This window comes from Capricornis sumatraensis, chromosome X (assembly GCF_032405125.1).
Source record: "Capricornis sumatraensis isolate serow.1 chromosome X, serow.2, whole genome shotgun sequence".
NCBI lineage: Eukaryota > Metazoa > Chordata > Mammalia > Artiodactyla > Bovidae > Capricornis > Capricornis sumatraensis.
In genome coordinates, this window is record NC_091092.1 from 124,660,641 (window position 1) to 124,674,447 (window position 13,807).

General features: G+C 37.7%; 1 protein-coding gene across 4 annotated transcripts in view; it reads right to left on the reverse strand.

Annotated features, from left to right (window-relative positions):
• Positions 1 to 13,807, reverse strand: part of CNKSR2 (connector enhancer of kinase suppressor of Ras 2) — a 281,248-nt gene that overhangs the window by 212,626 nt on the left and 54,815 nt on the right. For all 4 annotated transcript variants that reach the window (XM_068962234.1, XM_068962233.1, XM_068962231.1 and 1 more), the window contains exon 2: positions 7,669 to 7,832. In XM_068962234.1, the coding sequence (XP_068818335.1) occupies positions 7,669 to 7,832 (164 nt within the window). The remainder of the gene's footprint in view (positions 1 to 7,668; positions 7,833 to 13,807) is intronic.

The window sequence follows — 13,807 nt, forward strand, 5'->3', positions numbered from 1 at the left end:
GGTAGGCTGCAGTCCATGGGGTCGCTAGGAGTAAGACACGACTGAGCGACTTCCCTTTCATTTTTCACTTTCATGCATTGGAGAAGGAAATGGCAATCCACTCCAGTGTTCTTGCATGGAGAATCCCAGGGAGGGGGGAGCCTGGTGGGCTGCCGTCTATCGGGTTGCACAGAGTCGGACACGACTGAAGCGACTTAGCAGCGAGTTTATATGAAATTTAGGTTTATTTTTTTCTGTGGTAATTTAAGGAAAGAAATAAAAAAGGGAGTAGGGGAGAGGATTTGGATGCATAAACATTAATACCAACTTATGTATGTTACCACTAAAGATTTAATAATGATAAAAATCTGACTGTTCTTTGCTGAAAATTCAGTTTTACTAAAAGAACTGTTTTAGAGCCATAGATTTTTAAAAAACACACAATATATATTATATATTCACTTCAAAATTTGAACTGCAATAGTCTTGTCAAGTTAAAAGGTTTGGTTTACACAAATAAAACAACATTCCATTCAAATTCTATTGCATCTGAGCATGAATTATCTGTGAGACATTTAGGAGATTTTATCCAGCATGTCTGTATGTTATGAAGAAAATCCTCTTAGAAGAGATACTCTAATGACTAAATAAAAAATTATATCAACTAAACTTAAAATGCAACTTCTGAAGTACTTGAAAGTATTTTCAGAAGTTTTTTCTGTGTTAAAGCATTTTCCCTGAAGTACAACAGTGTCTGCTTTTTTCATTTCTGTATATTAATCATTTTAATGAGAAAATATTTGCATTTGCTCAGAGAAGCTCAAATTTAAGTAGTTTATTAATGAGGAACCTAATCAATCTGGTAACATAACTTGAACTCTATAGCCATTAGTGCCCACAAAAGGTCCATTTAAACTATCTCCTTATATATAATCATCTCAAATATTTTATTAGAAATGGTAAAAATGATTTTAAAAGAATACAGATTCTCTCATAAATAAAAATCTGAAGGCAAAGTAAAACTACTTTGAGGCTTTCAAACTTTAAGATAGTATTACATTAAAAAAAAATACAGCTCAAGAATTAAGATAATCCAAAAATCTTCTGGACAAAATCTGGTAAGATACAGAGGTCTTCTAAGTTGGAAGCCTACTAAAGAAATACCCTTTATGAAGGAAATTCAGGTAAAAAATGTGGGCAACAGAGTAACCCAGTAGCGAGAATAGACAAAATATGCATAGTAGAAGATGGAGAAGGAAATTCTTAAAACTTATTCTAGTTAACAAATATAACTAGTTGAACTGTTACTAGTTAAGTCAATAATTCAAAAGCATTTTAGAAATTCTAGAGGACTATAAAAATAGTTTAGCAGCTTATCTGTATATAACACTGTCTATGTGATACTATTTTAACAAAAGAGGTGGGTTAGTTGATCCTGCAAGTTAATTTTTATCATCACAGAACTCAATTCTAAGTAGCTCAAAATCAAGTACTGACAACACAGATACCATTTTGCCTTTTCCTTCGTGAAAATGGATGGTTTGCTCTGACTCACGAAGTCACCAGTAAATCACACTCCCCAGCCTACCATGTAAAGAAGCAAGAAGTAAAAGAACTGCCTCTTTGTTTTGGCCAAAGGTATGCAGGTGAGAGTTACTGTCCTGACTTTTTTAAAATGCAGGTTTATTCACTGCAGGCTTGCTTTTACTGGATACTCATGGGACAACTAGGCATAACTATTGGTATAGAAAGGACTAAGTCAATTAAACAAAAGCTTGGACATGAAATGTACTTTGCTATTTTCTTTATCCTATGTTACCTATGTGGCCGACAACATTCATGCCAGGAATCAGGTGAGACTCCACAAGGATTCAACATAGCTAGTCTAGTCTTAAAGAACTGGTGCTAAGTTTCTACTGTTCTCTCAACTATATGCATGGAAAAGCACATGAAAGAAAGAAAACATTTTAGAAAGTCAAGTTGGCTATACCCTACTAGCGGCAAATTCTCACTACACACTTAACTGAAAATATTATTATAATACATTTTACAATGTCAATGCTATTTTCTTCAGAGCTCTTAATCTGAATTCATCATGTAATACATGTTTAGGTTTTATAATACTTTATAAATACAAGTGAGTCCTAAAAGGATTGCTTTAACAAATATTTTCAGAAATAAATTATTTTGCGATGAATGAACTAAGCAATTATGCTGCAAAGAAACAAATCCTAGTGACATCAAATTTTTCACAAAATATCTATTACATGAAAAGCACATGAAGAATGAAATGAAAACTGTTCTTATCCTGTCATAAATGATTCACTTATACTTCTCAATAAAAGTTGTATTGTCAGAACATAAATTGAGGACTATACATTAAACTATATATATGCTCTATTATTTTAGTTAATACAAGATGCTCTCTATTGAAGCACACCAAATGATAGCATAACAGCTTGAAAGAGTTAATATAATTCCAAATCATGAAAAGCTTATTTCTTTCTAAGATAACATTGTACAAACAGTATATGAAAGTGAAAGTGAAGTCGCTCAGTCGTGTCCAACATTTTATGACCCCATGGACTGTAGCCTACCAGGCTCCTCTGTCCATGGGATTTTCCAGGCAATAGTACTGGAGTGGATTGCCATTTCCTTCTCCAGGGATCTTCCCAACCCAGGGATCGAACCCAGGTCTCCCACACTGTAGACAGACGCTTTATCATCTGAGCCACCAGGGAAGTCCTTACAAACAGTATATAGATGGAGCTTAATAAACCTATGTTGCATAAATGAACAAGTTACTAAATATACTTTTGATTTTCATTAGCTTCCATGACATTTATTTCCCATCAGGACTAATTTTAAAACAAGGCAGAAAAATATCCATTGCTTAAATGAAACAATAATTTGGTAAGCTGAGCACCGAAGAATTGATGCTTTTGAACTGTGGTGTTGGAGAAGACTCTCGAGAGTCCCTTGGACTGCAAGGAGGTCCAACCAGTCCATTCTGAAGGAGATTGGCCCTGGGATTTCTTTGGAAGGAATGATGCTAAAGCTGAAATTCCAGTACTTTGGCCATCTCATGCGAAGAGTTGACTCACTGGAAAAGACTCTGATGCTGAGAGGGATTGGGGGCAGGAGAAGGGGAAGACAGAGGATGAGATGGCTGGATGGCATCACTGACTCGATGGACATGAGTCTGAGTGAACTCTGGGAGTTGGTGATGGACAGGGAGGCCTGGCTTGCTGCGATTTACGGGGTCCCAAAGAGTCGGACACCACTGAGCGACTGAACTGAACTGAACTGTGTCTTCCTTATATTTCAGAGTCAGAGACTGTATTGGCAAGAGAAAAAAATTATACAGTTCTCTGGAGAATGGTAGAGAACTTCATTCAGTAAGATAGCATTCATTTAATATCCTCTATGTGTTAAGCACTAGGCAGAAAGCACACTGAGGACCAAAAAACCAAAGCAAAGATTTATAATGTGATACAAAGTGCAAGGTGCCATTCTTCCCATCACTTCCCACACTTCAGCAGCTAAATCGAAATTCTTCCTTCTCTCTGAACACCCCAAGCTCTTTCACAATTCTGTCTTTACGCATATTTTTCTGCCTAGATAACTTTTCTCCAACGTTTTTATCTGGCAAACACCTACTTATCCTGCAAGTCCCAATGCAGATCCTACTTACATTTCCTGGATCCCTCAGTAGTGTTTATCATCTAATTCTGCTTTCCTCTGGGATTTTTTTTTGTTTTGTTTTAAATCTATATTATCTTTTAACTACTCTTGTCTTCTTTACTGGACTATAGACATTTTAAGAGCACAGACTATCCCTTTTTCATCTTTGTATTTCCTGTGGTAGCACTGTATGAGCATGAATATATAATTGTTAAAAGAAGAAATAAATACAATAGATGTAGGAAAAAGTAGAAGAGTCAGTAGAGACATTACAGATTTTTTTTCCCATTCCCAACAGCACAACTGCTGTTGCAATCAACTCAGCTTGCTGGAGGGCTCTCACTTTCTGATTTTATAATGGCACGGAGAAATAAATCAGGATTCATTGCTCAAATATTTGCTTTATATTTACTGGAAAACATCTACTGCATAAAGTGTAAGCTATGTCCACTTTAAGCTGCTGATGTATAGCCATTAGGAAGCAGTGAAAATGAAGTTTAACATTTGACCTCTTTGAAGAAGAAACATAGAATGAATTTAATGTTTTCATTTTTTTCCCCAAGAAAATGATGCAACACTAGAGTGCTTAAACCCAGAACTGCATGGCAGTGGTTTATATCTCCAATACCATCATTTTAAGTAAGTCGAGGTCAGCAGAGTTTATCATGGGCCAAACTCCAAAGTCTACAGGTCTAGACAATCTGTAGGTAGTTTCATAATTACCAATCTCATTCTCTTATTCAAAGTGGCAGAGTGGAGCTCAGCATGTGAATGGTTCATTTATGAGAAGACCTGCTTATGACATATACACTCTAGATTTCAAGCTCTAACATGCTCAACTTTACTGTTATAGATAGGCGACTGCTAGGTCAGATTACTGTCTCTGAGTCACTTAGATGATACCTTTATGACCATTCTGACTCAGATATGGAAACCAATATGCAAAAACACTGGCCTCTTACCTAACCCTGAGTACTAGCTTTTATTTCAGGCATGATTTCTGCGATCTGATTAGTGCAAATGTGTGTTCTGGTCTGAATTAATTTTCTTATCTCAGGAATAAGGAAACAAGAGGATCTCTAAATTATCATGTGAAAAATATGTCAAGTCTCTTTCATCACCACTTTCAAAAAAATGTTTATTCAGCATTTACTATTGCCAGGCATTTGTGCTACATATTAGGTGTTTAATAAGCAATGTCACTTTTCCCATATAGCTTATAGTCTAGCAGAAGAAACATACTAAACTAAAAAAAAAGCATATAAATATGTAATTACAAAATGAGATGAGGATTAAGAAAGAGAACAACAGTGAGGGGATGATTTTAGACCCGGTCAGGGTGAGGGAGTGAGTGATCAGGGAATGTCTCTGACGAAAGGACAATTAACGTTAAGACTGAAACGTGTAAGTGGGAGGTACTATTCAACCAATCTGGTTTTAGATTCTTTAAAAAATATTTTCAGTCAGTTCTTTTTTCTTTGCTTATTCTATTGGCTTTTTGTAAAATCTGATGACATTATTAATGTTCCTTAATGGAAATAATGGTTCCCATTGCTTTTGTGACCACTCTTTCATAGTTGTCTTCATGCTTCTTTGACCACTCCTCTCCAGCCTCCCCTCCCCTCCCCTCCCTCCTTCCCAGATGGAGTGTCAGGTTTTGAAGTCTATAAACCTTCCCTGAATGATCTCTCTCTCTCTCTCTCTCTCTGTGGATTCAATCCCTATGTCTCTGAGACTCCCAAATCTCTGTCTTCAGTCACTTCTCAGCTCCAAATTCATAAATTAAATTGTCTGATGGAGTCTCTCTTTCTGGATAAACCAGAGATGCCTCAAATTCAACAAATATAAAACTCAATTTATATTCCCACCTAAATCTATTTGTGCTGCTATTGCCTATCTTTATTACTGTAAAATCTACTCTGTCTCTGCAGCTAAAAGGATGGAATCTTTCTCAGCTTCTTTTATGTCACTCACTCCTCCTATTTACCAGTATATTCTATTCCTATTGCACATCCACAGTTCAAGCCATTCTCAAAGCCTAAGTGGATTATTTTAAACATTTCCTAATTGTTCCCCCATCTTCAGTCCAGTCCAGTCCACCCTTTTCACTACCATCAGTTACCTTTTTAAAGCAAGTATTTGATCATTCTTGCATGGTTCTCTAGTGCCCAGACTAAGAACTACAAATCTCTTACCAGGATATTAGGTACTCTACAGTCTGATCTATCTTTTAGAGTCTAATTTTATGCCCACTGCTTTCCACTTATTTGTGGTGGGAAAACAGCTTACCATTTTTCATACATACCAGGCAGGCTCTTTATTCTGTGTCACTGTGTATGTGTTGTTTTATCTACCTGGAAATTACTTCCCTCTGTTTCTCCACGTCTTAAACACAAGCTCATATTCCAGTAGGCTGTTAAAGATGACATCTTTTGCGATATGAACCCATTTATCTTAGTTAAAATTTCTGTGTCCCTTAATATTTAGCTCATGCTTTTATTTTAGTAATTTGATTATATTATGCTTTGTATGTCACTCTCCCTCCACTAGACTTTTCAAGATGGCAGGAACTAGATCTTACATTTGACACATACAGTGCTGAGGATATGGATGCTTGAATCACACATTTATTATTAATCATCATCTTAATAATAGCGACAACTTATTGAATGTTGACTGAGTGCCAGGCAGTGAATTAGGAACTATTCAAACACTATCTCATTTTCACACCACCACCAAGAGGTAGCTGATATTGCACTAAGTTGCTTTAGTCATGTCTGACTCTGTGCGATCCCATGGACTGTATGTAGCCCACCAGGCTCCTCTGTCCATGGGATTCTCCAGGCAAGAATACTGGAGTGGTTTGCCATGCCCTCCTCCAGGGGATCTACCCGACTCAGGGATCAAATGTGAGTCTCTTACATCTCCTGCATTGGCAGGGAGGTTCTTTATCACTAGCACCATGTGGGAAGCCCATAAAGTGTTAGTTGCTCAGTCGTGTCTGACTCTTTGCATCCCATGGACTGTAGACCATCAGGCTCTTTTGTCCATGGAATTCTCCAGGCAAGAATAATGGAATGGGTAGTTATTCCCTTCTCTAGGGGATCTTCCCAACTCAGGGTTACAATCCAGGTCCCCCACATTGCAGGTAGATTCTTTAGTGGCTGAGCCACCAAGGAAGCTCTTTTTTTTTTTTTAAATAAAATATCTCTTGATTAAATAAAATATCTCTATTTTAAATAAAAGAACTAAGGCAATGGTGAAATGATTTGCCCACAAATGTCATTCACTGACTGAGTCAAATTTCGGTCCCATATTATTATATTACAAGACTCATGTTCTTTCTCATTGTAGTTCTAGCCCCAATCATGCTAGTGTCATTTTAGCTAACACAGGAGGCAAAAAATCTATATTCTTCTCAGAATATCTAATGTACTATCAAAATCTTGCAGGATTATTTTGATATTGATTTCTCTTGCCTTGACTAGGCACTGCTCTTATAGCATACATAAGCAGACATAAATAAAATATTCAATATTCATTGATATACATACAAAGAACACTAAAATAATTGATTGTTTTAAGGATGATTTTTTCTAAAATAGGATTACTTTAACATTTGGGATACCAAATCAAACTTTTAGAAGGAAATGAACTTTATAAATGATTGTATGCAACTGTACATCCCAAGTGCTGCTGCGAAAACTCCCTTGGTGAGCTCTTAGTTTTTCAAGGAGCTAGATAAAATGCCACAAATTGAGTTAATAAGCCTCCTTCATTTGTAACGTGGCATGGCATAACACATCATATACAATGAAGGAGGAAAATACTACATCCAGTTGACTGATAATTAGGTGATTTTTTTTTCTTCTTGAATTGAAATTATTTTTGTAAAGAGAAGGAGAAAAAGAAACAAAAAAAAATTTTAGGAAAAAATTTTAGAAGGAAAGAAAACAGGGAGAAAAAGCAAAGTTTCCCTTCCCACCAGTTCCATGATGCTCTTACCAGTGCACACAGAAGGTCAACCGCTTCCAAAATCAGCTCCTGATGGCCGATGCGGCTGACGCCCAGATCCTCTAGTTCCTGATGCGTGATACGCAGCAGCTGGTCCCCACTGATCTTCTCCCTCTCGAAATTCTTGATATACTGTTGCAAACAGTCATCAAGACCTGCATAAGAAACATATTGAAGACCAGAATGAAAAACAACAACAAAAAAAACCCCAGTGGAACCAAACAAATTTTTAAAATAAAGCAAGCATTAACTACTACCAAGTCACAAATTGAGTCCATTTCGGCTCTGGACTAGTTCAGTCATCCACCTTTTCTCAACCTATACATGGGCTTCACTGGGGGCAGGGGGCAGGGGGGATAATCACTTCCTCCTATCCTTAGCTGTTAGATTTCTATTTGAATTTTCCTCAGCAATTACTGGAAACCTTTACCTCTCTTCTCAGCATTCTTTTTGTGGCCTGTTTCACAAAATGTGTTAATGGGCATATTCCCCTACTTCCAAATTTATCTCCACCCCCTCCTCCTTTCTTCTTTGATTCCATTGCTGAGGGAGAGGTATTCTTGCTTCAATACAAGGGTATTCAATCTTCCTCTGCCACCTAACACTACTTCAACAATTAAAAAATTAAATGTTGAAGTAAACCATTTTTTTTATTGACTTCTATATTCAAACCTCTGTCACCTTAAAAAACAAAATAAAACAAAATTCTTTCCTTGATTTCCTTGATGCTGTGTTTCCCACTAGTCTGTTATTCCCTTCAAAGCCAAACCCCTTACACATTTATTTCCTCACCTATAATGCACTCTTTAATCTACCATCATTTACAATTTACAGATCCAAAAGCAGAAATCCACAATGTATATGGTTTTCAAGATTACTCAGGGCACTTCAATAAGTGATTGGCCAGGCTACAGATTGAGTGGCTTCAATAACCTATGAAATGACTTGATATAAATGTTGAACTGGACTAACATTAAGTAAGAAATAACAAGAAAGTGAGGCAATTCTCAGTATCTAAAAGGTCTTGATTATATGTCAAGGCGGGAAATCAAAGGTAATAATGGGCTACAACTCAGCTGAAATTATGATGGAGCAGATATTATAAGAAGAGAAAACAAAGACAAGATTAGAAAAACTTTGCAAAGGGAAGCAAAGTTCCATAACAGAAATTATGTAGCCATTGAAAGAAGAATAGATACTCCTAAAAGCTACCTGGTTCCTGGTACAGTAGTCTAGTATACCAGGTCACACATGTCTTCACTAAATTTCAAAATTTCTTAAAGTAACTTGAGTTGCCCTGCACTCTCTCTATACTATCTACTCTTTCTTTCACCCTCTACTGGTATGTGTACATTGCTCTTTCTTGGTTCTCTTTCCTTTTTGTTGTCAGTTCCCTTTCAGGAAGCTTTCTTCAACTGTCCTAAAATATTGTTGCTCTGCACTCCAGAGACCCCTTCCTACTTGCCTTACCTCTCACTCATTACATTCTAACTGAAGAATTTCATCTACATCCATGTCTTCAACTTCCATCGGAGATCTTAAACATCCATTTCAGATTTCTCTCATGAATGCCAAACCTACATATCTATATTTTGTAACACATCCACAACACAACTTCTCATTTTCCCCTCCAGAGGAGTCTCCTGTAATCACTGTCTCAGTGAATGGCACCACCTCCTATCCCAGTATAAAAACTAAATACTGTATTCTAATCACTGGAAAACTAACCAAACTACATCAATATATAGGGTACTTTACAGATACCTAGAATATCTAATAAATCTAGACACATGATTTCGCTCTAGAACCTATGCAGTTAAATTTTCTTTTGACAATTCTCATATAGTTGTGAGATGATATCAGTTCAGTTCAGTTCAGTTGCTCAGTCATGTCCGACTCTTTGCGACGCCATGAACTGCAGCACACCAGGCCTCCCTGTCCATCACCAAATCCCAGAGTTCACCCACACAGTCAAAGGCTATGGCATAGTCAATAAAGCAGAAATAGATGAACTCTCTTGCTTTTTCAGTGATCCAGCAGATGTTGGCAATTTGATCTCTGGTTCCTCTGCCTTTCTAAAACCAGCTTGAACATCAGGAAGTTCACGGTTCACGTATTGCTGAAGCCTGGCTTGGAGAATTTTGAGCATTACTTTATTAGCGTATGAGATGAGTGCAATTGTGTGGTAGTTTGAGCATTCTTTGGCATTGCCTTTCTTTGGGATTGGAATGAAAACTGACCTTTTCCAGTCCTGTGGCCACTGCTGAGATTTCCAAATTTGCTGGCATATTGAGTGCAGCACTTTCACAGCCTCATCTTTCACGATTTGAAATAGCTCAACTGGAATTCCATCACCTCCACTAGTTTTGTTCATAGTGATCCTTTCTAAGGCCCACTTGACTTCACATTACAGGAGATATTATAGCCATCTCATCCAGTGAGATGATATAGCCATGTTAAATTCTTGATTTACTTCAGAGATAAGCTGGCCATCACTCTTAATTTGAAAGTAAAAGCATATTTACTCTTTGCTCTGTTTTTTCCTCTATTCAAATTTAATTTTATTCAACCAAAAAACTAAGAAAAAGTTTTCTTCAAAACGCTTTATGCCACTAAACAATTCTAAATTGCAACAAAAGTTAGGCAATATCTTATTTAACAAATGGGACATACTGTGAACAAGAATAACAAACAGTGGAGCATCCATGCCATGGAATACTGCTTAGCAATTAAAAAGGAACAATTGACATACACAATAACTTGAATGGAGCTCAAGAGTATTACGTTGAGTAAAAATGACCGATATGAAAGAGCTTAATGCAAGATTCCATTTATATTACACACTGAAAATGATGAAACTATTGCAGCAGAAAACATGTCAGTAGTTGCCAGATACTGAGTATATGAAGAGGCCATCACTATAAAGCAGCAAGAGGGAGATTTTGGAGGTGATGAAACTGTGCCCCAACTGTGATATGGTAATGCAAACTATACACATATTAAAACTTATACAACTGTAATGCCACCAACATCAATTTTATTCTGAAAATTTAAAAAAAATAAAATAAGAAATATTATAAATGAACTACAGGCAATACATTAATTTTGGAATATAATTTAATTTATTACTTGGAAACTACTAAAATTATTACAGAAAAAATTTGCTTCTCATATCATTTTATCATAGTGACTGATATAAAAGACCCAGACCAGGGAATAATGTTTCCAGCATTCCTTTCAGCAACTATTGTTAAGTACCTACAGACTGGAAAAGGTCAGTTTTCATTCCAACCCAAAAGAAAGGCAATGTTAAAGAATGCTCAAACTACCGCACAATTGCACTCATCTCACACACTAGTAAAGTAATGCTCAAAATTCTCCAAGCCAAGCTTCAGCAGTACATGAACCGTCAATTTCCAGATGTTCGAGCTGGTTTTAGAAATAGCAGAGGAACCAGAGATCAAATTGCCAACATCCGCTGGATCATGGAAAAAGCAAGAGAGTTCCAGAAAAACATCTATTTCTGCTCTATTGACTATACCAAAGCCTTTGACTGTGTGGATCACAATAAACTGGAAAATTCTGAAAGAGATGGGAATATCAGACCACCTGACCTGCCTCTTGAGAAACCTATATACAGGTCAGGAAGCAACAGTTCGAACTGGACATGGAATAACAGACTGGTTCCAAATAGGAAAAAGAGTATGTCAAGGCTGTATATTGTCACCCTGCTTATTCAACTTATATGCAGAGTACATATAAGTTCTCTTACATGCAGAGAAATGCTGGGCTGGAAGAAGCACAAGCTGGAATCAAGATTGCTGGGAGAAATATCAATAACCTCAGATATGCAGATGACACCACCCTTATGGCAGAAAGTGAAGAGGAACTAAAAAGCCTCTTGATGAAAGTGAAAGAGGAGAGTGAAAAAGTTGGCTTAAAGCTCAACATTCAGAAAACGAAGATCATGGCATCCGGTCCCATCACTTCATGGCAAATAGATGGGGAAACAGTGGAAACAGTGTCAGACTTTATTTTGGGGGGGCTCCAAAATCACTGTAGATGGTGACTTCAGCCATGAAGTTAAAAGACGCTTACTCCTCGGGAGGAAAGTTATGACCAACCTAGATAGCATATTAAAAAGCAGAGACATTACTTTGCCAACAAAGGTCTGTCTAGTCAAGGCTATTGTTTTTCCAGTAGTCATGTATGGATGTGAGAGTTGTACTCTGAGGAAAGCTGAGCGTCAAAGAATTGATGCTTTTGAACTGTGGTGTTGGAGAACTTTTGAGAGTCCCTTGGACTGCAAGGAGATCCAACCAGTCCATCCTATAGGAGATCAGTCCTGGGTGTTCATTGGAAGGACTGATGCTAAACTAAAATTCCAATACTTTGGCCACCTCGTGCAAAGAGTTGACTCATTGGAAAAGATCCGGATGCCGGGAGGGATTGGGGGCAGGAGGAAAAGGGGATGACAGAGGATGAGATGGCTGGATAGCATCACCAACTCGATGGACATGCGTTTGAATGAACTCCGGGAGTTGGTGATGGACAGGGAGGCCTGGCGTGGTGCGATTCATGGGTTCGTAGAGTCAGACATGACTGAACGACTGAACTGAACTGAACTGAACTAACTTTGGGGCAGTGTGCATTCATGCATTTAACTACCTTTGAAAAGTCTCCTTCACCTTGCTAGTTGGCAGAGCTGAGAGATTATAAACAGAATTCTAAGAAGCTTATCTAATATAGGATGTATAGAGTGATGCAGTAGAAAACCACTCAGTGACTGTGGTCTCTAGAAGACTTCTTAGACGGCCAAGATCCACCATAGGGACCACCACCATTTCTACTTTTCTCCCCAAAGCCAAGTTCTTTCTCTAAAAATTTAATGTTGTCTTCAGTTCAGTTGCATCCAACTCTTTGCAACCCCATGGATTGTAGCACATCAGGCTTCCCTATCCATCACCAACTCTGGGAGCCTGCTCAAACTCATGTCCATCGAGTCAATGATGCCATCGAACCATCATTTTCTGTGGTTCCCTTCTCCTTCTGCCTTCAAGCTTTCCCAGCATCAGGGTCTTTTCTAATAAGTCAGTTCTTCACATCAGGTTGTCAAACTACTGGAGCTTCAGCATCAGTCCTTCCAATGAATATTCAGGACTGATTTGCTTTAGGATGGACTGGTTGGATCTCCTTGCTGTCCAAGGGACTCTCAAGAGTCTTTTCCAACACCACTGTTCAAAAGCATCAATTCTTTGGCACTTAGTTTTCTTTATTGTCCAACTCTCACATCCATACATGACTACTGGAAAAACCAGTGCTTTGACTAGGCAGACCTTTGTCAGTAAAATAATGTCTCTGTTCTAATAGGCTTTCTAGGTTGGTCATAGCTTTAGCTTTTCTTCCAAGGAGCAAGTGTCCTTTAATTTCACAGTTGAAGTCACCATCTGCAGTGATTTTGGAGCCCAAGAAAATAAAGTCTATCACTGTTTTCATTGTTTCCATATCTATATGCCATGAAGCAATGAGACCTGATGCCATGATCTTACTTTTCCAAATGCTGAGTTTTAAGGCAGCTTTTTCACTTTCCTCTTTCACTTTCATCAAGAGGCTCTTTAATTCCTTTTCGCTTTCTGCCATAATGGTGGTGTCATCTGCATACCCGAGGTTATTGATATTTCTCCCAGCTATTTAGATTCCAGCTTGTGCTTCATCCACTCCAGCGTTTCTCATGATATACTCTGCATACAAGTTAAATAAGCAGGGTGACAATATACAGGCTTGTTGTACTCCTTTCCTGATTTGGAACCAGTCGTTGTTTCATGTCCTGCTCTAACTGTTGCTTCCTGACCTGCATACAGGTTTCTCAGGAGGCAAGTCAGGTGGTCTAATAGTTCCATCTCTTTAAGAATTTTCCACAGTTTGTTGTGATCCACAGTCAAAGGCTGTAGTGTAGTCAATGAAGCAGAAGTAGATGATTTTCTGTAAATTCTCTTGTTTTTTCTATGATCCAACAGATGATGGCAATTTGATCTCTGGTTGCTCTGCCTTTTCTAAACCTGGCTTGAAATCTGGAAGTTCTCAGTTCATGTACCATTGAAGCCTAACTTGGAGAATTCTGAGCATTACT